The sequence below is a fragment of the Salmo salar genome, chromosome ssa05, assembly GCF_905237065.1.
Source record: "Salmo salar chromosome ssa05, Ssal_v3.1, whole genome shotgun sequence".
In the NCBI taxonomy this organism is placed as follows: domain Eukaryota; kingdom Metazoa; phylum Chordata; class Actinopteri; order Salmoniformes; family Salmonidae; genus Salmo; species Salmo salar.
The window spans coordinates 24,198,472-24,225,916 of NC_059446.1; the positions used below are offsets into that span (position 1 = coordinate 24,198,472).

The 27,445-nt window shown below is 44.3% G+C and overlaps 1 protein-coding gene across 5 annotated transcripts in view; it reads left to right on the top strand.

The window, feature by feature from the left end:
* The window catches only part of diaph2 (diaphanous-related formin 2), a 759,144-nt gene extending 732,736 nt beyond the window's left edge, over positions 1 to 26,408 (top strand). For all 5 annotated transcript variants that reach the window (XM_045717986.1, XM_045717985.1, XM_014199083.2 and 2 more), the window contains one exon: positions 20,910 to 26,408. In XM_045717986.1, the coding sequence (XP_045573942.1) occupies positions 20,910 to 20,974 (65 nt within the window). In that variant the 3' untranslated portion in view covers positions 20,975 to 26,408. The remainder of the gene's footprint in view (positions 1 to 20,909) is intronic.
* Positions 26,409 to 27,445: the final 1,037 nt, after the last annotated feature.

Sequence of the window (27,445 nt, forward strand, 5' to 3'; positions counted from 1 at the left end):
TCCATACCTTGATTTTGTGAGATGATTGTCGGAGCAGCAGGCGTTTCTGTCGATAGGCTAATCCTACAGAGACCACTCAGGGTTCAGAGTTCACGCTCAAATTAAGGTGTGGTATGTCTTTTTTTATGTGGGTTACTACATGATTCCATGTGTGTTATTTCATAGTTTTGTTGTTATTCTATAATGTAGAAAATAGTAAACAATAAACAAAAACCCTGCAATGAGTAGGACCTAGTAATTACAGGGGGTTTCTTTATTTTTACTATTGATTGATAGTGATTAAGATGAAGGTAAACAGAGGCCCTATAAACCCTAATGGGGGTCTTGTGGTTGCAAAAATACATTGTGTATTACTTTCTGAAAGGGGCTGGGAAAAAACTAGGTCTCCACTTCTTCCTTCCACACACTATCAATCAAATTGAATTGTGCCCCCAGTTGAAATCCATCAATTCACGTCGTGGTGCAGGACTTTTCATTTTGCACAGCCAGAAGAAACAAATGTGCTGATTAGTCAACAAGTTCTGGGGATGGCGACATTTTAAAGAACAAACTATTTGACATTTGAAATATATGAGAGGCCAAGTTAAGCACCTACCCTCCCCTCCCAGCCCCCAGCCTGCATATGCACAACTAGCACCCTGCAAAAAAGGGTCCTAAAGCTAGTCACAAATTGCTAGCAAATGATTCCCTGCTCTTTGGAATAATAGGGTCCCTGCACAGCCTTTGATTCCATCTCTTTTTGTGTCCCCTCTGTCTGGCAGAGACTCTGCTGGAATCCCTATTGATAGCTGTCACACTGGGTTGCTGGGCAGCAGTGAGGTGGTGTGTTCTTTGTGTGGTGCAATGTTTGTGTGTGTGTGTGTGTGTGCTTCTTTGTTTGAATGAATGTATGTATATATGTTTGTGTGTGAACGTGTGTGTGTTTTTGTGTGTGGGTGTGTGCCTCTGCGTTTGTATGAATGTTTGTGTGTGCAGATGCGTGTCTGTGCGCGCATGAATGTGAGTGTGTGCGTTTAAAGAAATGCTTTTGAACGTGTGTGTGTGTGTGTGTGCGTGTGCGTGCGCGCGTGCGCCCGTGTCAGAAGGGTGATGTGGTATAGAGGGCACTTCTGTCAGATCCGATGTCAGGGCTCGTGCTGTGATGTGAAGGCCGCTGTCAAGAGACGGCCGCGAGGCAGTGCAGGTACAGCTGCCCTCTGTGTTCCCCCTCTCCTCCCTTCACCACAGACTGGCTGCATGAGACACACACTTCCTGTGACCCGGCACATGCACACTTTCCGTGACACAGCGCACACACACTTCCTGCGACCCTTCACATGCACTCTTCTCGTGACCTGGCATAGACACTTCCTGTGACCCGACTGTGGGCAGACATGCCGGGGAGCAGGCCTTAAAATACACCTCATCAGCCTTGCCCAAAACCTGTTGATCTATTCTTAAATTCAATTAAAAATATTTAATTCAAGGGGTAGTCATGTCTTGTTGATCCAACAGTACCATGAGGTCAGTTGTAGTGTATGTCAGGCTTATATTTCTTTTAGTTATCCTTCAGGAGGGGTGTCATTATGTTAGGTCAGGATGCAAAGAATACATCATTAGTATACATGGAAATGGATTTGACCTTTTAGACTGTATTTCCATCTGCTCTGAAACTACTTGGAGACTTCATTTAGCCTTCCCAGTGTGGTCCACTCTGTCTCCAACCCATTCACCTCTGGACTATTCCCTCTCATATTTCCTCATCCATCTCCCAAAACTCTTTGCAGGAGTAAATGATACAGCCTGATGTTCAATCAGTGCTTTTAACTGTCTGGGAGGAAAAGGGAGAAAAGCATTAGCAAGGTCGTGTTCGGATTGATTTGGTGGAACTGAGAAGGAGGTTGAACAGTTGAAATCAGGACAGCATTGACAACAGGTCAGTATAACAGCCTTGGAGGCATGTGCCTCTTTGTATCCTCCTCCTGTATCCACCTGCTTTGACGGACAGGTCGACATGGTTGGTGCGTGTGGCTGCTGTGTTTTCCCTTCCTGGCCCCTCCGGGGTACAGTTCTGTGCCACTATGCCCACATGTGCTGTTTCTCAAATGGCACCATATTCCCTATATAGTGCACTACTTTTGACCAGGGCTCGGGGCCAAAAGTAGTGCACAATAAAGGGAACAGTGTTCCATTTGGGACACACCTATATTACCACCAGGTTAGTTGGTGGTAGACCAGACAGGGGCCTTAAACTTTAATGCTAATTGATCTAAGGAAGGCCAGGGAAGGAGTGTGGCACAGGTGTGTTGCCGTAGGGCCTGCCACAGAAAGACAGGGGAGGGCTGGCTAACAGCATGGAACGCAGCGGTACAGGACCACGGCACGGCATAGCATGCCCACTGGCTGGGAGGGAGAGGGGGGGATGGAGAATGACCTATTTTTCATTTTTTAAAGTCCGCACAACCATTGTGGTATGTGTGGGGGTTATGGTTGTGTGTGTGTATGGATGGGTTGTAAGGTAGGTGTGTGTGTGTGTGTGTGTGTGTGTGTGTGTGTGTGTGTGTGTGTGTGTGTGTGTGTGTGTGTGTGTGTGTGTGTGTGTGTGTGTGTGTGTGGACAGGTTGAAGGGTGTGTGTGTGTGGATGGGTTGTAGGGTGTGTGTGGATGGGTTGTAGGGTGTGTGTGGATGAATTGTAGGCTTTGTGTGGATGGGTTGAAGGGTGTATGTGTGGATGGGTTGTAGAGTGAGTGTGTGTGTGTGTGTGTGTGTGTGTGTGTGTGTGTGTGTGTGTGTGTGTGTGTGTGTGTGTGTGTGTGTGTGTGTATATGGATGGGTTGTAGGATGTCTGTGTGTGTGGGGAATAGTTGTAGGGTGTGTGTGGATGGGTTGTAGGTGTCTGTGTGTATGGATGGGTTGTAGGGTATCTGTGTGTATGGATGGGTTGTAGGGTGTCTGTGTTCGTATGTGTGTGTGGATGGGCTGTAGGGTCTGGTGTATGCGTGTGTACATGTCTCTGTTTTGTAACTGGTTTCTGAACAGCACACAACACACGTAGATCTTCTGGAAACTGATGCTGAAATAGTACTGGAGATTCTCTAATAGTACTGGATATTCTCTAATAGTACTGGAGATTCTCTAATAGTATTGGAGATTCTCTAATAGGACCGGATATTCTCTAATAGGACTGGAGATTCTCTAATAGTACTGGAGATACTCTAATAGTACTGGAGATTCTTTAATTGTACTGGAGATTCTCTATTATTACTGGAGATGCTCTAATAGTACTAGACATTCTCTAATAGGACTGGAGATGTTCTAATAGGACTGGAGATTCTCTAATAGGACTGGACATTCTCTAATAGGACTGGGGGTTCTCTAATAGTACTGGAGGTTCTCTAATATTGCTGGAGATTCTCTAATAGTACTTTAGATTGTCTAATAGTACTGGATATACTCTAATAGCACTGGATATTCTCTAATAATACTGGATATTCTCTAATAATACTGGAGATTCTCTAATATTGCTGGAGATTCTCTAATATTGCTGGAGATTCTCTAATATTGCTGGAGATTCTCTAATAGTACTTTAGATTGTCTAATAGTACTGGATATACTCTAATAGCACTGGATATTCTCTAATAATACTGGAGATTCTCTAATAATACTGGAGATTCTCTAATATTGCTGGAGATTCTCTAATATTGCTGGAGATTCTCTAATATTGCTGGAGATTCTCTAATATTGCTGGAGATTCTCTAATAGTACTGGAGATTCACTAATAATACTGAAGATTCCCTAATATTACTGGAGATGCTCTAATAGTACTAGAGATTCTCTAATAGGACTGGAGATTCTCTAATAGGACTGGAGATTCTCTAATAGGACAGGAGATTCTCTAATAGGACTGGAGATTTTCCAATAGTACTGGAGATTCTCTAATAATACTGGAGATTCTCTAATAGTACTTGAGTTTCTCTTATAATCCTGGGGATTCTCTAATAATACTGGAGATTCTCTAATAATACTGGAGATTCTCTAATAGGACTGGAGATTCATAGGACTGGAGATTCTCTAATAGTACTGGAGATTCTCTAATAGTACTAGAGTTTCTCTAATAGTACTGGAGATTCTCTAATAGTACTGGAGATTTTCTAATAGGACTGGAGATTCTCTAATCAGTTTTCACTACTGGTTGTATGTTTGTGTTTCTACCAGGAGGGACTCTGACAGCCAGGTTACAGCCAAGTTGTAGCAAGGTGACAGTCAGGTTACAGCCATGTTACAGCCAGGTAACAGCCAGGTAACAGCCAGATGACAGCTAGGTGACAGCCAGGTGACTGCCAAGTTGCAGCCTGATGACAGCAAAATGACAGCCAAGTTACATCCAGGTGACAGACAAGTAACAGCCAGGTGACAGACAAGTAACAGCCAGGTAACAGCCAGGTGACAGCCAAATTACAGCCTGGTGACAGCAAGGTTACAGCCAAGTTAGAGCCAGCTGACAGCCAGGTTACAGCCAGGTCACAGCCAAGTTATAGCCAGGTGACTGCCAGGTGACAGCCAGGTTACAGCCAAGTTAGAGCCAGCTGACAGCCAGGTTACAGCCAGGTTACAGCCAAGTTAGAGCCAGGTGATGGCCAGGTGACAGCCAGGTTACAGCCAAGTTAGAGCCAGGTGACAGCCAGGTGACAGCCAAATTACAGCCTGGTGACATCAAGGTTACAGCCAAGTTAGAGCCAGGTGACAGCCAGGTGACAGCCAGGTTAAAGCCCGGTCTTGGGGTCACTACTGATCCTGTCTCATATTCTCAGAATGATCTCATATTTCATGGCTTTTCCTCATGTAAACCTAATCAAAAACTAGCTAACAATAGCTCACAATGACAGACGCCCAAGCATCTGGCGAGCCATCCACTGAGATGTTCAAACCGCTTACTGCACACCCTGTCGCTCCGATTGAATGAAAGAGAAACAGGGAAGTAAAAACAAACACAACTCGGAGGATGGGGATTTTACAGCATGTTATCATGATGCAGATATACAGGGAGAAAGAGTCACGGAGAGAGAAAGATACAGAGAGAAAAGCAGAGAGAAAACAGAGAGAGGCAGAGAGGTTGGTGACAGCCTCCTCCCTTGTTGCTTTTTGCACTCGTAAATGCTTCAAAATACACATTGGGATCCTAACCAATGTTGTGCCACCAAATTAGGTTCCGGAACAGGAGCCACCTCCTTCAACCACGTCCCTGTTTCCCTTGTTACCGGTTTCCCTCATTCCCCTGCTCCCCCGCTCCTCCGAAGGGGCAAAGCAAAGCCCCATAAAAGAGTGATGAGGAGCCTCAGTGAGAGGACCTGTGTACATCACTTTATTCAGGAACGATCACTTATTTATAGGTGTTGGAATCGTGTTGTTTGCTTGTTTTATTGAAAACCTTGCGGGTAAAGTGGCACCGGTGCTGGCATGTGAATGCCATCTCTCGGGGGCTTCTCTGCAGAAAAATCGTCTTCCTTTTTGGTAAATAAGTGATGAATGTTTTATTCCCGCAAAGATCCATTGTCGCCCGGGATGTCTTGAGGGACATGTTGGTGCGCTCCGTGTGGAAAACAACCTAAAACACACACACACCCACACACGTCCCAGGTCAGTGGTGGACCCCTAACTGTGCTACACAGAGTAAGTGGCAGCCGTGATTAAGGAAGATGCATGCATAGCCTACATATTTTAGCTCTCACAGTGAAAGGAAACAGAGCAGACTGTTTGCACTGTGACATCTACAAACTTACTTAAACATCCAGTCACACTGAACATCTACAACCTTACTTAGACATCCAGTCATACTGAACATCTACAACCTTACTTAGACATCCAGTCATACTGAACATCTACAACCTTACTTAGACATCCAGTCATACTGAACATCTACAAACTTACTTAAACATCCAGTCACACTGAACATCTACAACCTTACTTAGACATCCAGTCATACTGAACATCTACAACCTTACTTAGACATCCAGTCATACTGAACATCTACAACCTTACTTAGACATCCAGTCATACTGAACATCTACAACCTTACTTAAACATCCAGTCATACTGAACATCTACAACCTTACTTAAACATCCAGTCATACTGAACATCTACAACCTTACTTAAACATCCAGTCATACTGAACATCTACAACCTTACTGAACATCTACAACCTTACTTAAACATCTACAACCTTACTTAAACATCGAGTCCTATTGAATGGATTACTCTGGAGTACTCTTACTCTCTGTCAGTTGATTGCAGTGATTTAGATATAGGCTTTTGTATCTCCTTCTGTACTGTTCGAGAATCAGTTTCCTACAGGGTATTGAGGAGGGAACTGCACATTCCGCCTTGGCCCTTTAGAATGAGTATGATGCAGTAACATGGCACCTCACTTGCCTCCCCTCCCTTAGCTGAGAGGGCATCAGATAAATCAAAGTGCTAGACTTCACATCCTAAGTACAAAGCATCATGGGAAAGAGTGAAGTGCGGCCCATACCAGGTTGATTTGTGTACATCCGGGAGCGCCAACCGATTAATGATTTAGAGTGGAGAGAAGAGAGAGCTCTGTCTTTAATGCCAAGCCACGCGAAACACAGCATCTTTGGCATCTTCTTCACCAAATGGGTCTGATGTTGTTGAGGAAAGAGGCTCCTTTTATACCCTCACTGCACCGCCATGATTTCTCTTGGCTCTTTTTGTGTGCTGGAACACATTAAAAAAAAAATGTCTTTAACACCATAAGGCGAGGATGGGAGAGGGTCCTGATGAAAGTAACCAGGTTTGAGAATGGCCCGGGGGCACGTTTTCTTGTGGGGAGAACTTTCCCAGGGTAGACTTTTTGCAAACTTATAGTTTGAGGTTTTGTGATGAGAAACAAGGGACTTGAGTGTTTGGGTGTGCAGAGTACAGTACCTGCGGGGTATCTGAGGGACATTAGATTCCATATATCCAGACCCATATTACTGAACAATGGTCATAATAGCTGTTCTTTGCCTATTTTTCACTGTGGATATTTACTGCATGCTGTTGTTGTTCTTTTATAGAAGTATATTGTGATCTTTTACTATGGCAGCAACACGTCTTTCTTTTCATAACCCCTTTCTCAGGTGAATACTGGTCTGTTTTCACAATCTCAATAGACTGCTTAGAGTCCACTCATCAGGTGTTATTTCTCATGGTTTGTGAATGGGTGTGTGTGTCTTTGTCTCCTCATCTGTGCGTGTGTTTATAAGATCACTTTATTGGTCAATTGCACACAAGGTCCAACTGAAATGTGACTTCCTCTTTTAGCCCAACCCCTCCTAAAGACACACATACAGTACATACACATGCATATAGAGGTTTTGGAGAGGTGCGGGGGGCTGCCACACTGGGCACCCAGGGAGCTGTTGTTGTGGGGGGTTAAGTGCCTTGCTCACGGGCACAATGGCAGGTAATGGCATCTAGGATTTGATTCCAGCAACCCTTCGGTTGCCAGCACACTTCCCGCCAAATTCTTCCCATCGGACCCGGGATTTGAACTGGCAATCCCCCGGTTGTTGGCCCGCTCTCTAAACACTAGGCAAGTCGCTGACTGTGTGTGTTTTTGTGCCTGCCTCCTATGTGTATCTGAGGATATGCACCTGTGTGTGTGTGTTGGTGCGTGTGTGTCATTGAGAGTGCACTCTGAAGGTGTCATTGTGGTAGCCAAAGCCCCTGTAGGCTGTCAGACAGTGAGAGATGCAGCACCTCTAAAGGCCATGATTTTCTGGGCCCCGCTGTCTATTAAAAGCCCTGCAACACTTCTCAGGGCTGTCTCGCGGTGCCCGCTTGGTCCCCCTCAGGTCCCTGAAGGAACAGCAGAGTAGGAGACGGCCCCTTTCAGACCCTCCAATGCCCCTGTCTTGTCATTTTGAGGTCATCAACGGAATCCAACGGTAATGAGGCATTGAGTTGTCAGGGCGTCCATTTTGTTTTGAGTCTTAAAGTAGGCATCCCATCAGCTCAGTACTGTAGGACTATTATATTGACATGTTTGGTGTTATTCGGGGATGTATAGTGAAGGAAAAGATCGATGAATGTGATGACAATGAGTTCATGGGCGGCGAGTAATGTGAATGCTGATGCTAAAATGTAGCCTAAAAGGTGTGTAAGCGCTATATACTTCAACAAATAGGTGCGTAAACAGCCTATGTGTGTTTACCCTCCTATTCATTCCTGGTTGTATTATTTTACTCCACTCCCTCTCTCATCCTACCTCCAACCCCCCAGCCCATAGCGCTCTTCCCAAGGTCAAAGGTTAGCCCATCGTAATGGTGTCGTTACTTCCCTCAGTGATTTACGCTAGTTTAAGAGTGGGCCCTCAAATCCCCACTGCCATGTTGTGGATTTGTATGAATATGTCAGTCCTCCCTCACCGTGTGGTTTAAAAGGATGGATTTCTACATAGAACCCCTCCCCATGACATTCAGAGTGGGGACAACAGGCACCCTCAGAACAAGTATACAGCTAAATCAACTCTCGTTTTGGGCAAACAAATAGAATAAACAATCTACCGATCTCCCCACCAAACCCCCAACAATCCACCCTCATATCAACATGATCTATCTGTGTTTATCTTTCTGTCTGGCGTTCCCATCATCGCCGAGGATTTTGTTTCCACAACCCGGCATTATCTGGCGTTCCCATCATCGCAGAGGTTTTTGTTTCCACAACCCGGCATTATCTGGCGTTCCCATCATCACCAAGGCTTTTGTTTCCACAACCCGGCATTTTGTTCCTGTATTTGTTTGGTGATCCATCAGTCTATGTACTTTATCACTCTGCCAAACCATCCATTTACGCTCCCATCTGTCTGTCAAACTATATCTTAGCATCAATTTGTCTAACTATCTCTCTGTCTACTGATTCAGATGTTAATCAAAGCAGTGCTGCTGGTTTAGCTCTCTTCCTGCAGGCTGGTGTATTACGGCTCTGCAGGCCTCAGAATTAGACCCTTGTTTAAGCGGCTCCAGCAGCAGCAAGAGTGTCTGCAGCAATTAGGCTCCTCCGCACTCCCTGTTATCCTCTCTGCCTGCTTACATACATACATGCATTCAGGTCACACATATAATTACAGGCAATTCACAGCTATTTCTGTGGTGACATTTGGTTGAATTGGATGGTGAGGGATTCTAGGTAATGGAGACAGTGATGTGTTTTTTTCGCCAAGGGGAACGATGCTGTTATTTCTCTAAGTGTTTTGATTGATGTTGGCCTATGTTATCATGGAATGATATGTTATGGTTAAAGGTGTGTGTTTTTGGCTGCAGCCACTTTAACACACGGGTACAGATGACAAGCGGTGGCGAGGCGGAGACAAGCCGAGCTGTGCAGAACCAGGTCAGTTTACTGGCTCGTGGTCGAGCTTGGCCCAGCTCTGTTCTCACTGGAGCAGCTAGGGCCCCGATGCCCACCCTGGCCTCCTGCCGAGCCCCCAATCAGTCTTGGAGCATCAGCGATGGTCCCCCTCGGGCAGCCCTGTGTCGGGGCCTGATGGATTGATTACCTGCTGTCCTGGAAAAGGCCCTAGCTGCCCCAGACCCCATCTGTGTCCGTTGCTGACTCCAAACCCAGATTGCCCCCCGGCTGCAGGCTCAGGCTGCTAATGACCCCCCCCCCCCCCCCAAAAGGCCCACTGTCCATACTAGCATCCCCACAGCATTATATACCCCAACCCAACGCTAGCCTTTTGTCAATACGGACAGCTAGCCTAGTGGTGAATCTCAAACATGCATTGAGAAGGCACCCTAACGATTTGAGGAGTGTATGCACATTTGAAGTTTTTTTTGTCTTGAAGCCTGCTTCCTGAAATCTAGTACTGAGAAGATGATCATGAATGGGAGTTTTGCCGCTAGCGCTTGATCGATTGCAAGAACGTTTTCATCTTTCTGCTTTTTGGTGCGTTTGTGTGTTGCCTCGACGGGTCCGAAGAATGCCAGGAAGCATTGTTCTGTGGCTAAATAAATCACCTCCAGTCCAGATATCAGAAGGGATCTCTGAATGTGAGATGGCCCAATGAGAGATCATAAGTACCAGCTGCCTGTCAAGCTTGTTGTTTTCAATCAAAAATAGAGGACAGAGCACAAGCTAGGCTGCAGACGAAGGAGTTTGGACTTTTCTTTTGAGATTGACACACACACACACAAACACACAGCTTTTATCTCTCTTCCCGTCTTACTGTTTGTCCCTGGTACAAACCTGTCAAGGCCGTCCCGCTGAGGAGATAAACTAGTACCCTTTCTTTCCTCTAAAAATAAGCATTTGTTTATGGACACGTGTAGTGATTTCCAGCTCTCCTGCGCCGTATTGTGTGCCGAGCTGTCAAGAGACATTACTCTCAGCCCCTACTCCCCTTTCAGCCACAGCGAGCAGGGGAGAGAGAGAGAACGAGGGAGAGGGGGCAGCAGACAATGGAGGAGTGTGGGGTGAGGAGTGAGTGGGGAGTGGAGCGGCACAGCAGTGGGCAAAGGAAAAAGCAAGGCCTGTAGCAAAATGAGTTAAGATGCTGCATCTTTTCAAATAAGGGGCTAAAGGGCCCGGCCGGTCAGTACTTTAATGCAGTCCTTAAGGTAGATTTGTGAGAGAGGGGCAGTTGGGGTTGGGAGAGAGAAAGGTTGTATTGAGTATCTGGGTCATTCATCAGTGTGTGTGCGGCAAGCAGCGTGCTACATCACAGACGACCCAGTGCGTGATTGAAATCTACGAAACGGACATGACGAGCAAAGATTAACTCCATCCAGGTCTCTGATGACTCGCATCAGTCGGAGAGAGAGATGGGGAGAAAGTGAGTGCGAGAGAAAAATAACCAAAAAGAGAGAGAGAGAGAGAACTGGAGAGTAGGAGAGTAGGGAGAATTTCAGCATCTTGCCTCAGCATGTTTATCCAGGACCATCGTCTGTGTTTCCTCTGTCACGTCACTCTGATCCCTTCTTCCGTCTGATGCGGGCCATGTGAAGAACACACACACACACACACACACACACACACACACACACACACACACACACACACACACACACACACACACACACACACACACACACACACACACACACACACACACACACACACACACACACACACACACACACACACACACACACACACACACACACACACACACACACACACACACACACACACACACACACACACACACACACACACACACACACACACACACACACACACACACACACACACACACACACACACACACACACACACACACACACACACACACACACACACACACACACACACACACACACACACACACACACACACACACACACACACACACACACACACACACACACACACACACACACACACACACACACACACACACACACACACACACACACACACACACACACACACACACACACACACACACACACACACACACACACACACACACACACACACACACACACACACACACACACACACACACACACACACACACACACACACACACACACACACACACACACACACACACACACACACACACACACACACACACACACACACACACACACACACACACACACACACACACACACACACACACACACACACACACACACACACTCTCTCTCTCTCTCTCTCTCTCTCTCTCTCTCTCTCTCTCTCTCTCTCTCTCTCTCTCTCTCTCTCTCTCTCTCTCTCTCTCTCTCTCTCTCTCTCTCTCTCTCTCTCTCTCTCTCTCTCTCTCTCTCTCTCTCTCTCTCTCTCTCTCTCTCTCTCTCTCTCTCTCTCTCTCTCTCTCTCTCTCTCTCTCTCTCTCTCTCTCTCTCTCTCTCTCTCTCTCTCTCTCTCTCTCTTCAAATCTCCTATGCTCATTTAACTGACATTACTTAAGACCAAAGGTCTTGTTCAAACGCATTGTTCACCAAATACCAGACATGAGACATTGCCTTACATGACATCCTTCGAACAATGAAATGCTGTGCCAATAAAACAAGCTTTGAGCGAGCTCTAGCTGTTTGTTGAGTTAGTGTTAGGAAATAGATAGCAATGTTAGCAATGAGCAATGAAATAGATAGCAATGAGTTTACATAAATCAAGGTAACTCCGACGGTATATGACAGGGTTATATTTGTTACACAGTTCAAATTCTGTTTTATTGATAATGCGTCCCTCCACGTCTGTCAATCTTCTGTATTTTCTCAGACGCTGTCACGCAGCTAATGAATGTATGCCTATAACAGAAGCTGATCAGACAAATGTAAAGTCATGCAGGAGGTTGCTCCTAGTAATCCCCTAATCTTCCTAAATGTAAAGTCATGCAGGAGGTTGCTCCTAGTAATCCCCTAATCTTCCTAAATGTAAAGCCATGCAGGAGGTTGCTCCTAGTAATCCCCTAATCTTCCTAAATGTAAAGTCATGCAGGAGGTTGCTCCTAGTAATCCCCTAATCTTCCTAAATGTAAAGTCATGCAGGAGGTTGCTCCTAGTAATCCCCTTGTCACGACTTCTGCCGAAGTCGGTTCCTCTCCTTGTTCGGGCGGTGTTCGGCGGTCGACGTCACCGGTCTTCTAGCCATCGCCGATCCATTTTTCATTTTCCATTTGTTTTGTTTTGTCTTGTTTTCCCACACAGCTGGTTTTCATTCCCTCATTACGTGTTGTGTATTTAACCCTCTGTTCCCCCCATGTCTTTGTGTGATATTGTTTGTTTGTAAATGCTTGTGCACATGTTGACTGGTGCGCGTCGGGTTTTGTACCCAAGTTGTTATTTTCTTGATGGCGTTTTGGAATTAAACTGCTCCGGCTATTACCTAGTTCTGCTCTCCTGCGTCTGACTTCCCTGCCACCAGTTACGCACCCCTTACACCCCTAAACCTCCTAAATGTAAAGTCATGCTGGAGGCTGCTCCTAGTAATCCCCTAAACCTCCTAAATTAAGTCTGTGTTGTAGACTATACATTTCAACTGCAACTGATAGATCACCTAAAGACTGATATGAGATCAGATTTCAAAGGGTCACAGTCTGCCCATGTTATTTTAATCTCCATCCCTCCACTCCTCCCCCTCTTCCACTCTCCTTCTCCCCTTTCTCTCTCCACTCTCTCCCTCCTTCTCCCCCTCTCTTTTTCTGTCTCACCCGCTTTCTCTCCAGCTTTCCCCCCTCCCCTCCTCCAAAACTTAAGTTACCATTCAGTCGGATTCCAGTTTTTCCACATCCCCAAAAAATGATCTTACCTTTGAAAGAGCTTCTGTTGTGGTGGCGTTAATGTTGCGACAGTTCGTTTCTGGTATCAGAACAAAATAGTCAGCACATAGTGACTTCTGATTTAGCTGTACTTTAATTAATGCAAACACGTGCGTGGTATATGTGTGGTTCGTATATATACGGTCTCGCTGTTTTACCTCGCAGGGCAAAACAGAGAAGAGGGCGTCACATTCTATTGTTCTCTCTTTTATACTGACAGAGATAGTTCCCTCTCAATGCTGGCCTGTCCGAGGGAGGAGGAGCGTGGTTTAAACTTGCTCCTCCTGTCGTCGGCGTGTAGGCTGATCCCAGCGTCGTGACGCACTTCCTGTTGCCGGTTGTAGTTCTTCTTGTCTTCAACAGTTGATTTACTCGTAGTTTATGTACTTTGCATAGCTTCCCCAGTATATTATATAAGTTATGCATACAAATAGCCAGTTCAACCCTAACAGGTGCAAACTGTAGTTTTGCTCCTGCAACCCTATAAGTGAAAGCCAAAGAAATAGCTGTTCTCCCCCCCCTGCATCCCATTTATATATCTTGTTTGTGGTGTTTCTGGGAGCTCCATTACTCCGCAGCCACCAGCCCTGGCTGAGGCGAGGGAGAATATTTGAGGGAGAGTTACACTACATGGCCAATAGTATGTGGACACCTGCTCGTCAAAAATCTCATTCCCAAATCATGGGCATTAATATGGAGTTGGTCCCTCCTTTGCTGCTCTAACAGCCTCTACTCTTGAGGGGAAGGCTTTCCAATAGATGTTGGAACATTGTGGCAGGGACTTGCTTCCATTTAGCCGCAAGAGCCTTAGTGAGGTCGGGCACTGATGTAGGGTGATTAGGCCTGGCTCGCAGTCGGTGTTCCAATTCATCCCAAAGGTGTTCGATGAGGATGAGGTCAGGGCTCTGTACAGACTAGTTAATTTCTTCCACACCGATCTTAACAAACCATTTCTGTATGGACCACGCTTTGTGCAGGGGGGCATTGTCGTGCTTAATCAGGAAAGGGCCTTCCCCAAACTGTTGCTACAAAGTTGGAAGCACAGAATCATCTAGAATGTCATTGTATACTATAGCATTAAGATTTCCCTTCACTGGAACTAAGGGGCCTAGCCTGAACCATGAAAAACAGCCCCAGACCTTTATTCCTCCTCCACCAAACTTTACCGTTGGCACTATGCATTGGGGCAGGTAGCGTGATTTGTTGGAAAGGTGGCATCCTATGACGGTGCCACGTTGAAAGTCACTGAGCTCTTCAGTAAGGCCATTCTACTGCCAATGTTCGTCTATGGAGATTGCACGGCTGTGTGCTCTATTTTATAGACCTGTCAACGGGTGTGGCTGAACTAGCCGAATCCACTAATTTGAAGGGGTGTCCACATACTCTTGTAGAAGCAGCAGCGGGGAGCCTAACTCTCAGAGAACTGGGAGTAAACACTGTGTGTTGACATGTGGCACAGAAAATATTTAATTACCCCTTATTTCTTTTGTCTCATTGAAATATAAAGTATTGTGTGTGTGTTTGGGGGGGGTAGTGTGTATGGGGACGCGTGCACTAGTGCGTCAACAAATAATTTGAGTAAGGATTCAGTATGCAGAAAAGCCCTATTCAATCACAATCCAGAAGAAACAGAACCTAGGCCTGGTCTGCTGTGTATCTTTTCTCATCCTAAGAGAAGGATGGTGATTATGTTTACCTTAACCACTGTTTTCTTAACCCTGATGGATATGAACAGCGTGTCTTTGTAGTTGTCCAAAACCTTGGCGATCCCAGATGGTAATGAACTTTAACATTCATCATCCGGAATAGTCTTCCTCTTTATAGGGATCCCTGGAAGATCTTACTGGGAAGGCTTTGATAGATGACTGACAGGCTTTCCCTTAGCGTTCAGATCACAGGCCCTGCTGATGATGTAATTCTGTGTAATTAGTAAAAGATGACAGTAACACAAAACCCATTATGGGTTTTAATCTCTTTTGCAGGGAACGCACCAGAGATGCGGGAGCTCCCCTATCACTCCATCACAACATGAAATGGCATTTTCTCAGCATGCCTTTCAGCCAATCAGATGAGAGCTGTGTGTGTGTGTGTGTGTGTGTGTGTGTGTGTGTGTGTGTGTGTGTGTGTGTGTGTGTGTGTGTGTGTGTGTGTGTGTGTACGCGTGCGTGGTTGGTTAGACTGTTTAGTCATGTTGGCATCCTCACTTCGTATTACCCTTTGCTTATAGACGCTGTCTCCCTGTGGCGTGGATCATTGTGATACATTGTGATACACCCCTTAGAGTGTGCGCGTGCGTGTGTGTGTTGTGTGATGTGTACGTCACTCTTTACCCATGCCCCTTGGTGCGCTGCTTCACCACTCGAGAAACAATGCCAGTCATTTGCATTTAATTAAGTTCTGTGAGAGCTAGACAAGTCCCCACTGTAACCAGGAATGCTGTTCTTCTTTTGTCAATTCCTCCTTTCTCCTTCTCTTGTGCTTCTGCGTCTTCACTAACTGAAAGATGTCGCCTCAGGGAGAAGCAGGTAAAGTAAGCCATCAAAACCAGAAGACAGAAATACGCTTGAAGTTGTCTGATGTGTGGTTGTCCTTGTATAGTGTGTGTGTCTATGGGTGTTGGGTAAGTGTTTTAATTTCTGTGTAGAGGATAGCTGTAATGTTTAGTCTCTCAATAGAAATGGCCACTGTTTGTGCAGTTGTTGTCGCTAGATTGATGTGGGGAGGAAAGATTGGCGTTTATACCTGACGATGCGAACTGGAAGGGTTTTATACCTGATGATGCGAACTGGAAGGGTTTTTCCCCGATGATGCAAACTGGAAGGGTTTTTTGCCGATGATGCAAACTGGAATGGTTTTATTCCTGATGATGCGAACTGGAGGGGTTTTATACCTGACGATGCGAACTGCAGGGGTTTTAGACCTGATGATGCGAACTGGAGGGGTTTTATTCCTGATGATGCGAACTGGAGGGGTTTTATTCCTGATGATGCGAACTGGAGGGATTTTATTCCTGATGATGCAAACTGGAGGGGTTTTATACCTGATGATGCGAACTGGAAAGGCTATTGAGAAGCAAACGGTTCCACTCTGAGATATCCTCCGGGGGGGGGTGGTTCCACTCTTAGGTATCCTCCAAGGGGAGATGGTTCCACTCTGAGGCATCCTCCAAGGGGAGATGGTTCCACTCTGAGGCATCCTCCAAGGGGAGATGGTTCCACTCTGAGGTATCCTCCAAGGGGAGATGGTTCCACTCTGAGGCATCCTCCAAGGGGAGATGGTTCCACTCTGAGGCATCCTCCAAGGGGAGATGGTTCCACTCTGAGGCATCCTCCAAGGGGAGATGGTTCCACTCTGAGGCATCCTCCAAGGGGAGATGGTTCCACTCTGAGGCATCCTCCAAGGGGAGATGGTTCCACTCTGAGGCATCCTCCAAGTGGAGATGGTTCCACTCTGAGGCATCCTCCAAGGGGAGATGGTTCCACTCTGAGGCATCCTCCAAGGGGAGATGGTTCCACTCTGAGGCATCCTCCAAGGGGAGATGGTTCCACTCTGAGGTATCCTCCAAGTGGAGATGCATTTGATTTTACTGCCCCCTTTTTTTTCTTCCCTTCTCTCGCCAAGTAAAAGCTTCCCCATACCTTTAACAATAGGCTTGATGCAATTACCCATGTTATTTTAAAACTGTTGTGCGGTCTCCTGAATGAAAAGGTTGGTTTGAATGTTTTGTTTTAATTTCTGCACTCAATGGCTGGCAAACAATGCACCAAATCATTTTAAGATGTTTGATTCTCTTGAAGATGATTTGTGTCTCATTATGACGACGTTAGCACAGTCGTTGGCATTCAACTTGCGGTGATGGTTTGAACCATTTACAATTTCCACCTTCTATATGCAGTGGCTGGTTCTTCACTGCAATGAACAAGTTCAAGAAGATGTTCAAGTCTCTTCATGCCGACCTTAACGAAGTAGTTTCAATTTAACTTGTGCCTTTCCAATGTTAATATTCCTCACACAATGGCCGGTTGTTTGCCGCACCGAACAAGTTCAAGAACATCTTCTAGTCTTTAGCACATAATGTATAACTTCAAATCTTCAAAGCAATTCCAAACTGAAGACGAAAATAATTTCCTGGAAGTGTTGAAGTGTTTATTTTTTCTCGCTCCATCCTCCTCTTCATCTCTTGGCCATGCACAGTCCCTCTCCCTTTTGTCTTTCATCTCTCTTCTCTCCTCCTCCTCTTCTCCCTCCCACGTCTGGTAATAGATACAGTCAATTCTGACCCCAGGATTAAAGGGAGGAGAACTGTATTCTCCAAGCACTGCTGTTCTGATGGGCTCAACGTTAAAGGCGAGTGCTCGCCCCGAAATGAGGTCACCTTGATTGGAATTGCAAATGGCAAAGGCGAGAAATCGGACATGGAGGTTTTCGGGATTTTTAAAAAGTTCTTCCTTGGTCTCTCGTTTTATTCGATTTTTTAACATTGGTGGTGGTTTGCGTGGAACATTTGGCGCCTGCGAAAGGAGTTTGAGCTTGCCCCTCAGGCACGGTGAAACCCTTGGAAGCGTTTTTGAAGACGGAATGGATGAAAGAGAGGGTGATTGAGGAATGTCGCTCAGATGTTCTCTGCAATACGGAGCATGCCAAGTTCAGAAGGTCGCAGGCTGTAACTTTCACCAACTCAATGCAACAAGAAGCATATAGCACATCTCTCGCTTTCCATACATATACAGTATATCTCTCTGGATTTCTCTCCATCTCTCTCTCTCTCTCTCGCTTGCTCTCTCTTTCTATCTCTAGGTTCCTAACTCTCTTTTTTTATATCTGCTTTGCTTTCTTTCTCTCCCTCTCCCACTCTCTCTTTCTCTCTCTCTCTTTTACTCTCTCCCTATCTGTTACCCCCCCACAGCTCTCTCTCCTCCATCCTTCTCCCCCCTCTCCTCCTGTGCACCATCTGCATGTTCTCCCTCCATCTGAGGCGTCTGTTGGGAATCCTGGTGGTGGAGACATATGCACACCGCCGCCGTCACAATCACTCTTAGCTCATTACCTGACGTGATGGATGGAGCCGGCGCCATTAAACAACGCCCAGCCCAGGACGCCTGGCACCCCACAGCTGGCACTGAGTAATGGGCACCACCGTGGCAGCATGGCGGCGCCAGATTTGGAGACCGCCAGGGGAGGCTCGTGTGGGCGTAGCTAGCTACCTTGTTTCCGTGGATAACTCGCTTCCTGGCCATCCAGTGCCGCCCAACCCACCTGCCACCTTGCATGGCAGGGCCGGTGCCATGAGTAGCCATGGGCAGCCACAGTTGGCCTTCTGGAGGGAGGGGGTGTTTGTATAACTCTATTATGGAGAGGTGAGAGTGGGCCGACGCAGCCTACCCAAAGTGTTCTAACTGGTTGGCTCACAGGAGCAGCCGGAGTGAAACCTCTTATGGAAATATTGGAAGACTTAATAGAAATTAGCAACAACGCACCTCATCATGCCTGTCTGAAACTAACCAAAGGAAACCACCTCTCTCTCTCTCGCTCTCTCCCCTGCTCACTCTCTCGCTCTCTCTCCATCTCCCCTGCTCGCTCTCTCTCCGTCTCCCCTGCTCGCTCTCTCTCTCTCCCCTGCTCTATCGCTATCCCTCTCTCTCTCTCTCCTGCTCTCTCTCTCTCGCTCTCTCTGTCTTCCCTGCTCACTCGCTCTCTATCTCTCTCTCCTGCTAACTCGCTCTCTATCTCTCTCTCCTGCTCACTCGCACTCTCTCTCTTCCTCTCCCCTACTTACTCTCCCTATCCCCTGCTCACTCTCTCTCTTTCTCCCCTGCTCTCTCGCTCTCTCTCTCCCTCTCCCCTGCTCACTCGCTCTCTCCCTCTCCTGCTTACTTGTGCTCTCTCTCTCTCAATTCAATTTCAATTCAACTCAAGGGCTTTATTGGCATGGAAAACATATGTTTACATTGCCAAAGCAAGTGAAATAGATAATAAACAAAAGTGAAATGAAATAAAAAATCTCTCTCCCTCTCCCATGCTCACTCGTGCCCTCTCGATCTCTCGCTCTTTCCCTCTCTGTCCCCTGCTCACTCATTCTCTCTCTCACTCTCTCTCTCTCCCCTGCTGACTCTCTCTCTCTCCCTCTCCCCTGCTCACTCAGTCACTCGCTCTCGCTCGCTCTCCCTCTCCCCTTCTCACTAACTAACTCTCTCTCCCTCTCTCTCTCTCCCCTGCTCACTCACTCTCTCTCTCACTCTCTCTCTCTCCCCTGCTCACTCTCTCTCTCTCCCTCTCCCCTGCTCACTCAGTCACTCAGTCACTCGCTCTCGCTCGCTCTCCCTCTCCCCTTCTCACTAACTAACTCTCTCTCCCTCTCTCTCTCCCCTGCTCACTCCTTCTCTCTCAAATCAATTCAAAGGGCTTTATTGACATTGGAAACACATGTTTACATTGCCAAAGCAAGTGAAGCAAGATAAGTGAAACAATATAAAATGAACAGTAAACATAACATTCACATAAGTTCCAAAGGAATAGAGACATTTCAAATGTTATATTATGCCTATATTCAGTGTTGTAACGATGTGCAAATAGTTAAAGTACAAAGGGGAAATAAATAAACATTGTATTTACAATGGTGTTTGTTCTTCACTGGTTGCCCTATTCTAGTGACAACAGGTCACAAATAATGCTGCTATGATGGCACACTGGTATTTCACCCAATAGATATGGGAGTTTATCAAAATTGGATTTGTTTTTGAAGTCTTTGTGCCTCTGTGTAATCTGAGGGAAATATGTGTGTCTAATATGGTCATACATTTGGCAGGAGGTTTGGAAGTGCATCACAGTTTCCACCTCATTTTGTGGGTAGTGTGTAGATAGACAGTCTTCTCTTGAGATCCAGGTCTGCCTACGGCGGCCTCTCTCAATAGCAAGGCTATGCTCAGTCTGTACATAGTCAAAACTTTCCTTAATTTTGGGCCAGTCACAGTGGTCAGGTATTCTGCCACTGTGTACTCTCTGTTTAGGGTGAAATAGCATTCTAGTTTGCTCAGTGTTTTTGTTAATTCTTTCCAATGTATCAAGTAATTATCTTTTTGTTATCTCATGATTTAGTTGGGTCTTATTTTGTTGCTGTCCTAGGCCTCTGTGGGGTCTGTTTATTCTACAGAGCCTCGGGGCCAGCTTGCTTAGGGGGCTCTTCTCCAGGTTCATCTCACTGTAGGGGATTGCTTTGTTATGGAAGGTTTGGGAATTGCTTCCTTTTAGGTGGTTGTAGAATTGAACAGCGCTTTTCTGGATTTTGATAATTAGCGGCTATCGGCCTAATTATGGTAATTCTGATCTCTTCATCTCCCCTACTCACTCGCACTCTCACTCTCTCTCTCTCTCCCCTGCTCACTCGCTCTCTCTGTGTGTTGTGTGCTGTGTTTGTGCTCTTCCTTGGCAGTTACTATGACACTAGACGCAAGCACCGCCACTCCAGGCCCCTCTTGTCTCTTCCCCTCCACCGTGCTGCTCTCTTCTTAATCAGCTTGGGTTCTGTTATTGATGTTTCTCTCCTTCCTCCCTCTTACCCCTCACACCCTCTTTGTGTTACTATGACTCTAACAACACTTTCCTGTTCTCTTTTTTTCCCTCTCTCTCTCTCTTTCCGTCTCCCTCTCGCTCTTCAGACACCCGCCGCGCGGTCCTGGAAAGGTCTCGGTCGCGCCACAACGGAAACCCCCAGGCTCGATGATGGCCCGCGCCTACCAGAAGACGTTAGATATGTGCCAAAGAGACCTGCGAGGAGAATCTGAGGACATCTAGTAGGAGGGATGGACCCCCACAGCGTGGCGCACACACACACACACACACACACACACACACACACACACACACACACACACACACACACACACACACACACACACTGCCAGGTCTTGAAGAAAACAAAAGAGTAACTGAGAAAACAAGAACAGGGCATCATCACACAGGATATTCAATAGTCATACTGTTGGTCTGATTGCCTTACATATTTATTCTCTACTTTGTCATGGCTTTGCCTGTACATGACTGTCTAAAGCTTTGGTTGTTTTGGGGGGGGGGGGAACAAAAAAAACCGATGTACTTGGTTGCTCAAATTGTCATATAGGCTCACAGAACTTCACTATATCTGTCAGACAACCCAACCATCCTTAAAACTGCCACACCTGTCCTCTCATCTCTGGTCATGTACTTCCAATTGGATGCAGTTTTGCTTGAATTCTGAAACGTGAGTAGGGATGTAACTAGAGAACAGACATCTCTCCAGTGAGGACTGACCTCTAGTGTACCCTAACTAACCACATCTAACAAAGCTTTCTTTCTCTATTCTGCTTTTATTCAACACATCCAGCAATTAACTGTGGCCACAGGTGTGAACCCCTTTATTTGTGAGAGTATTTTCACCCGAATTAATAAGATAATATTATGCATAACATGTCTCACAACAAGGATACAGAACTGGAAATATGCATCAGTGATCTTTAGTGTATGACTGAATTCTCCATATGTTGTGGTAGAGAAAGCATCATATTCATTGTTTTTTGTTTTTCTCCCTGAGATGTCAAATGCCGTAGGGTACTAAACATGTTTTTAGATATTTTTGAAAATGTTTTGAAAATGAAATACAGATATCTAATTTACATAAGTATTCACACCCCTGAGTCAATACATGTTACACGTTTGGCATCGATTACAACTGAGTCTTTCTGGGTAAGTCTCTAAGAGCTTTGCACACCTGGATTGTACAATATTTGCACATCATTCTCAAAACAATTATTTAAGCTCTGTCATGTTGGTTGTTGATCATTGCTAGACAGTCTTGCCATACATTTTCAAGCTGATTTAAGTCAAAACTGTAACTAGGCCACTCAGATAACTGAGCACAGATAACTCATGTGTAGAGGTTTGGATAGATTTGAGCCATGTTTTCAATTTAAATAAAAAAATACAATAATCAGTGCAGTTGACAAGTTGAATCAGGTGTGCTTGTCCAGGGTTACAATAACATGTGTACTGGTTGGGAAACACTGCCCTAGTCCTTGCCAATGACAAGCATACCCATAACATGATGCCGCCACCACCATGCTTGAAAATATGAAGAGTGGTACACAGTGATGTGTTGTGTTGGATTTGCTCCAAACATAATGCTTTCTATTCAGGACATAAAGTTAGTTTCTTTGCCATATTATTTGCAGTATTAATTTAGTGCCTTATTGCAAACAGGATGCATGTTTTGGAATATTTTTATTCTGTACAGGCTTTCTTCTTTTCACTCTGTCATTTAGGTTAGTATTGTGGAGTAACTACAGTGTTGTTGATCCATCCTCAGTTTTCTCCTATCACAGCTATTAAACTCGGGAACAGTTTTAAAGTCACCATTGGCCCCATGGTGAAATCCCTCAGCGATTTCCTCCCTCTCCGGCAACTGAGTTAGGAACTGAGTTTTTTTTACCCATCTACCAATAGGTGCCCTTCTTTGCGAGGCATTGGAAGACATCCCTGTCTTTGAATCTGTGTTTGAAATTCACTGCTCGTCTGAGGGACCTTACAGATAATTGTATGTGTGAGGAACAGAGATAAGGTAGTTATTCAAAAATCATGTTAAACACTATTATTGCCCACAAAGTGAGTCAATGCAACTTATTATGTGACTTGTTAAACACATGTTTACTCCTGAACTTATTTAGGCTTGCCATTACAAAGGGGTTGAATACTTATTGACTCAAGACATTTCAGCTTTACATGTTTTATGAATTTGTGAACATTTCTAAAAACATAATTCTACTTTGACATTGTGGGGTATTCTGTGTAGGCAAGTGACAGAAAATCTCAATGTAGTCCATTTTAAATTCAGGCTGTAACATAACAAAATGTGGAAAAAGTCAAGGGGTGTGAATACTTTCTGAAGGCACTGTACAGTATGCCTCAGCAAAAGGCTGGTTTCCACTAGATAGCACAAGCACAAAGTCCAAATTGGCTATCGTAAAAATACATGGGGAAAAAATGTGCTTCTTGGTCTTAATTTAAGGTTGGGGTTAGGTTTACGCTTAAGGTTAGCAGTGTGGTTAAAGTTAGGATTAAGGTATGAAAACACTTTTTAAGATGAGAAATTGTAGAAATAGGTGGGCTTTATTATTTTGTGTATGTGGTAACTAGTGACAACCGCTTTCATTGAGCAGTAGACTACACGAGCCAGTCGAGCTCCTGAATTGCTAACTAGCTTTAGCATGCTAAAACATTAGCCTGTCTTCTCCAGTTAAACTTCTAAATGTCTTAGTGGTTTTATCATGCTAAGCCTTTAGCTTGTCAGAGATGGAAAGACGTGCATGGGTTCTCAGGAGGAGGGCTAACATTCTATTGAAATTGCGAAACCCTTTCAAATCATTTTTATTGTGTTCATATTTCTTTCCCATGTTTTTTGTGGCTATGTCATGAAAGGCCTTGTTTCTTGATGTCAGAGCTAAGAGCTTTCCCGTTACTAGCAGTTTCCTAATCGCAGCATAACCTGCCCAGACTTCACACTCATTTGACAAGATGTCATACGAAACAAAATGGCCATATGAAAGGGGAAAAAATTGAATGCATTAAGGCTAGTTTGAGCATTCAGTCGACCGCAAGGAAAATAAAGCTCTGAGCAATGTGCTCACATTAGGAGCCATTTGAGATTTTTTTCCCCCTCTTTTCCTTATTTTTTTTGTTGCACGGATTAATTCCCATATTCACAGAGAGTGCCTAGAGCATGCTTGTCCCTTCCATGTCTGAGCAGTAAGCAGATGCGAGAGAAATGGTTGCTTTCCCCCACAAGGAAAGCGTACCCAGTGGAATACATTGAGGGTCTATGCTGACAGCATGGTGGCTGTCTTAGTAAGGGAAGCCTCCACACACCCTCCCTTGACCTACTGCTTATGGCGTGAGTAAATGCTCGCCATAACGTGATGTCTCAATTATACCATATCACTGCTGGAAAAACTGTGTGCAGAAAATCATGCCTTTCCCAGTGATCGGAACAGAAGCTTGGGAGGAAAGCGGTGGCTGTGCTTGACTTATGACTGAATAGATGAAGAGTTGCTGTTTAAACAGTCTCCCAACGAGGTGCGTGATGAGTCGGATTGTTGCAACCCTCGTCTTAGAAGCCTCAAGTTTCATCAATTCAGTCTATTCATACGGTGCAATATGCATAAGAGTTGCCAGGGAGAAGTGTGCGTATTCATGAAATGTGATGAGTCCTATTCAGTTAATATGTAAGATTGGGGTGGTAAGTTACACAGAGGCTGCTTCCCAAATGGCACACTATTCCCTACATAGTGTATTACTTTTGACTGGAGCCCTATGGGTCCTGGTCAAAAGTAGTGCACTACATTGAATAGAGAATAGGATACCATTTTTGGATGCAGACAGAGAAACAGAAAGGGTACTGTGTTCATGAAGGAGTGTATTTGCCATAGCTTTGGCTTCATATACACTAGAGAGCCCCACTGTGGAAAATCCAGCACTGCCAAAGGTACTGATTTACTTTTTCTAATAAAAAATCTACCTTTGTATTCTGTTTTACCATTGCACAGTAAGCAATCCACTGTTTTCTCGATGTGTTGTGAGCCCACACCCAAGGTGTTTCATTTGTAACCCCAATTCCATAAGTTACGTGTGAGTCTGCGTTAAGTGCAATGCTTCTGTTTTTGTTTTTTACATGCCAAGTTTGTATTCAAAACATGAAAAACTGTTACAGAATGGTGACTGAATACTCAGTTTTGTTGTATTGTTTTTGTATTTATCAAAAGAAAAAATATCTTTCCTAGTCAAGTGAAATTATAGTTCCGCTTGTACAGAATGAAATCTTGATTTTTCCATGGTAGCCAACTCTTAAAACAAGTCCATAGTTACATTTACCTTTTACTGCAGTGGGCTAATTCGGGGTCATGCAGAGTGTTTCTTGGTAGTCTTAAAGAAATCTACTTTAAAACAGAAGTATACACTTCACACACATGGTTATTGGCTTGAAAAAAAGAAAACACCTGTACCAAATCAGATATAGAGTTGAAATGTATTACATTTTGAATCTGCATCCTAATATTAACTTTATATACATCACAGAAGACTGAAATATAACAAAACTGTTGGAATAGAAACACCGAGTTTTCGGCATTGAAAAAATAAAGACGTTTATTAATTATGAAATTATGAATAATATTTATAACATTCCACCTATGAGGCCACTGCAGGAAGTCCAAAAACGGAAAATTGTGATAACACATACTGGAACGTAATTTTATGCATTTTGGAAATGAATATATCATAGTTTGACTGTATTTGATTTGAAATTGAAGATGGGTATCTCGTTCTTGATTTACTGGCACAATGAAATCAGAGACTAAAGCTACTTTCCCCATTTGTGATTATTGTATTTTCCCCTGTAGCCTGGTCCCAGATCTGTTAGTGCTGAATAGCCAACTCTCAGCTAAGCAGCACAAACCGATCTGGGACCAAGCTATTTCCCTTGTGCTGTAGGGTGATAAATGTGTGCTGTGTATGCATAGAGAGTAGCAGCAGTGTTGCAGGTGGCAACAGTAACCTGTAAAGGGACTGAACCACCAGTGGTATTAAAGGATCCCCTGACTGGGCCAAACCATCTGCCTCTGACTGGGCCAAACCATCTCATGCTCACCCTGTGTTTTTGGTATTCTTACTTGAGATCTGCACTACGGTTTCCATATTAAGTACATGCTTAACTAATACATCTCTTATTGACATGAAAGTTAAATTATTGTTATGAAAGTCTGAGTTGCGCAAGTCATTGAGGAGACAGGGGCATGTGAAACTATTAGGTGCAATTCGTTTGGTGTCAATTGATTACTAGCTCAATCAGGAAGAGAGCGAATGTTTGGATCAATGTTCACACTCATTGATGGTGCACTTTAACTTTAACTCTATTATTCTGCTAAGCTACGGAAATGGTTTGATTTGATTTGAATTTCATGAGTGCTGCCTTGCCACAGAAACCGAGTGAATTACTTCCAAATAGTTCAATGCTGCCACATAAATAAATAAAAAAATCAATTTTGTTAGTTCTTTATATTGTAATTTGTAAAATGATGATATGATGAATAAAGAAAATATAACAATGTTATATATAACAATGTCGACTTTCACATTGACTTGGTTTTTATTGGCTTAAAAAATATAAATATTTGTAACATCTTTACGTTTAATTTTATCCATAAGGAAGAAACATTTGAATGGTTATGCACACTGTTCCTGACTAAAGTATGCAATGGAATATCACACAAAATAATAACCACTTTGTTATATAACCTGATTTCTGAAAGAAGTGTCATCTTTATCATTGACTTGTGCCTATTTTATTAGTATAAGTACAAACTGTGATTTTTACCAACCCCTGTTTAGATGTCTATTTTCCTGAACTAATCACAGAGTATCACCTGTAATTTTGGTAACACTTAACCAAGTGTTATTTTTACCAAGTGTTCATTTAATTTGGGTAACCCTTTAGCTGACTGGTATAATGATTTATTATGAGACTGTTCATTTTCCTCTGACTTACAGTAACTCTCCATTGAAAATCTCTTTCAAAAGTTCATATTCTCTTCACTCATACCCAAATAATATTGTTTACCCATCCTATACACGTATTTGAGGCCAAAGCATAAATTGGAGAAAAAACACTTAAAAAAAAACACCTCAAACTTGAATCTCAGACCGTTTCAAAAATACTTGCTATTTTCTCATAGATGATGATGTCATTGCCTGAGGAGGATGAGCTGGCCAATCTGCGGTTTATTCACATTCATATTTTTTATGACCGGTATGCGCCCACACCATTCTGTTGTTGGATTACGCCCACACCATCGCAACACAGAAAAGCTTTTTAACATGCTTAATTACCCTTTTTTGGAAGGAAAACTATTTCATTAATATTGTAATTAATTATAGGTCATATTTCATAGAAATCTGGAAACACTGGGAAGTTACTTAAAAAAATGTTTTGTGAGAATCAGTCTGAGATTAGACGTTATAAAGGGGTTAAAAAAAATCTTACTTTGCCTTTTATAACGGCTTCATAATGCATTATAGCCTTCAGCTATAGCCTTGCTATGGCAGAGCAGATGATACCTGAACCTGATGATGACAAGTCTTGCAATGCATTATAGCTTCATCATAATGCATT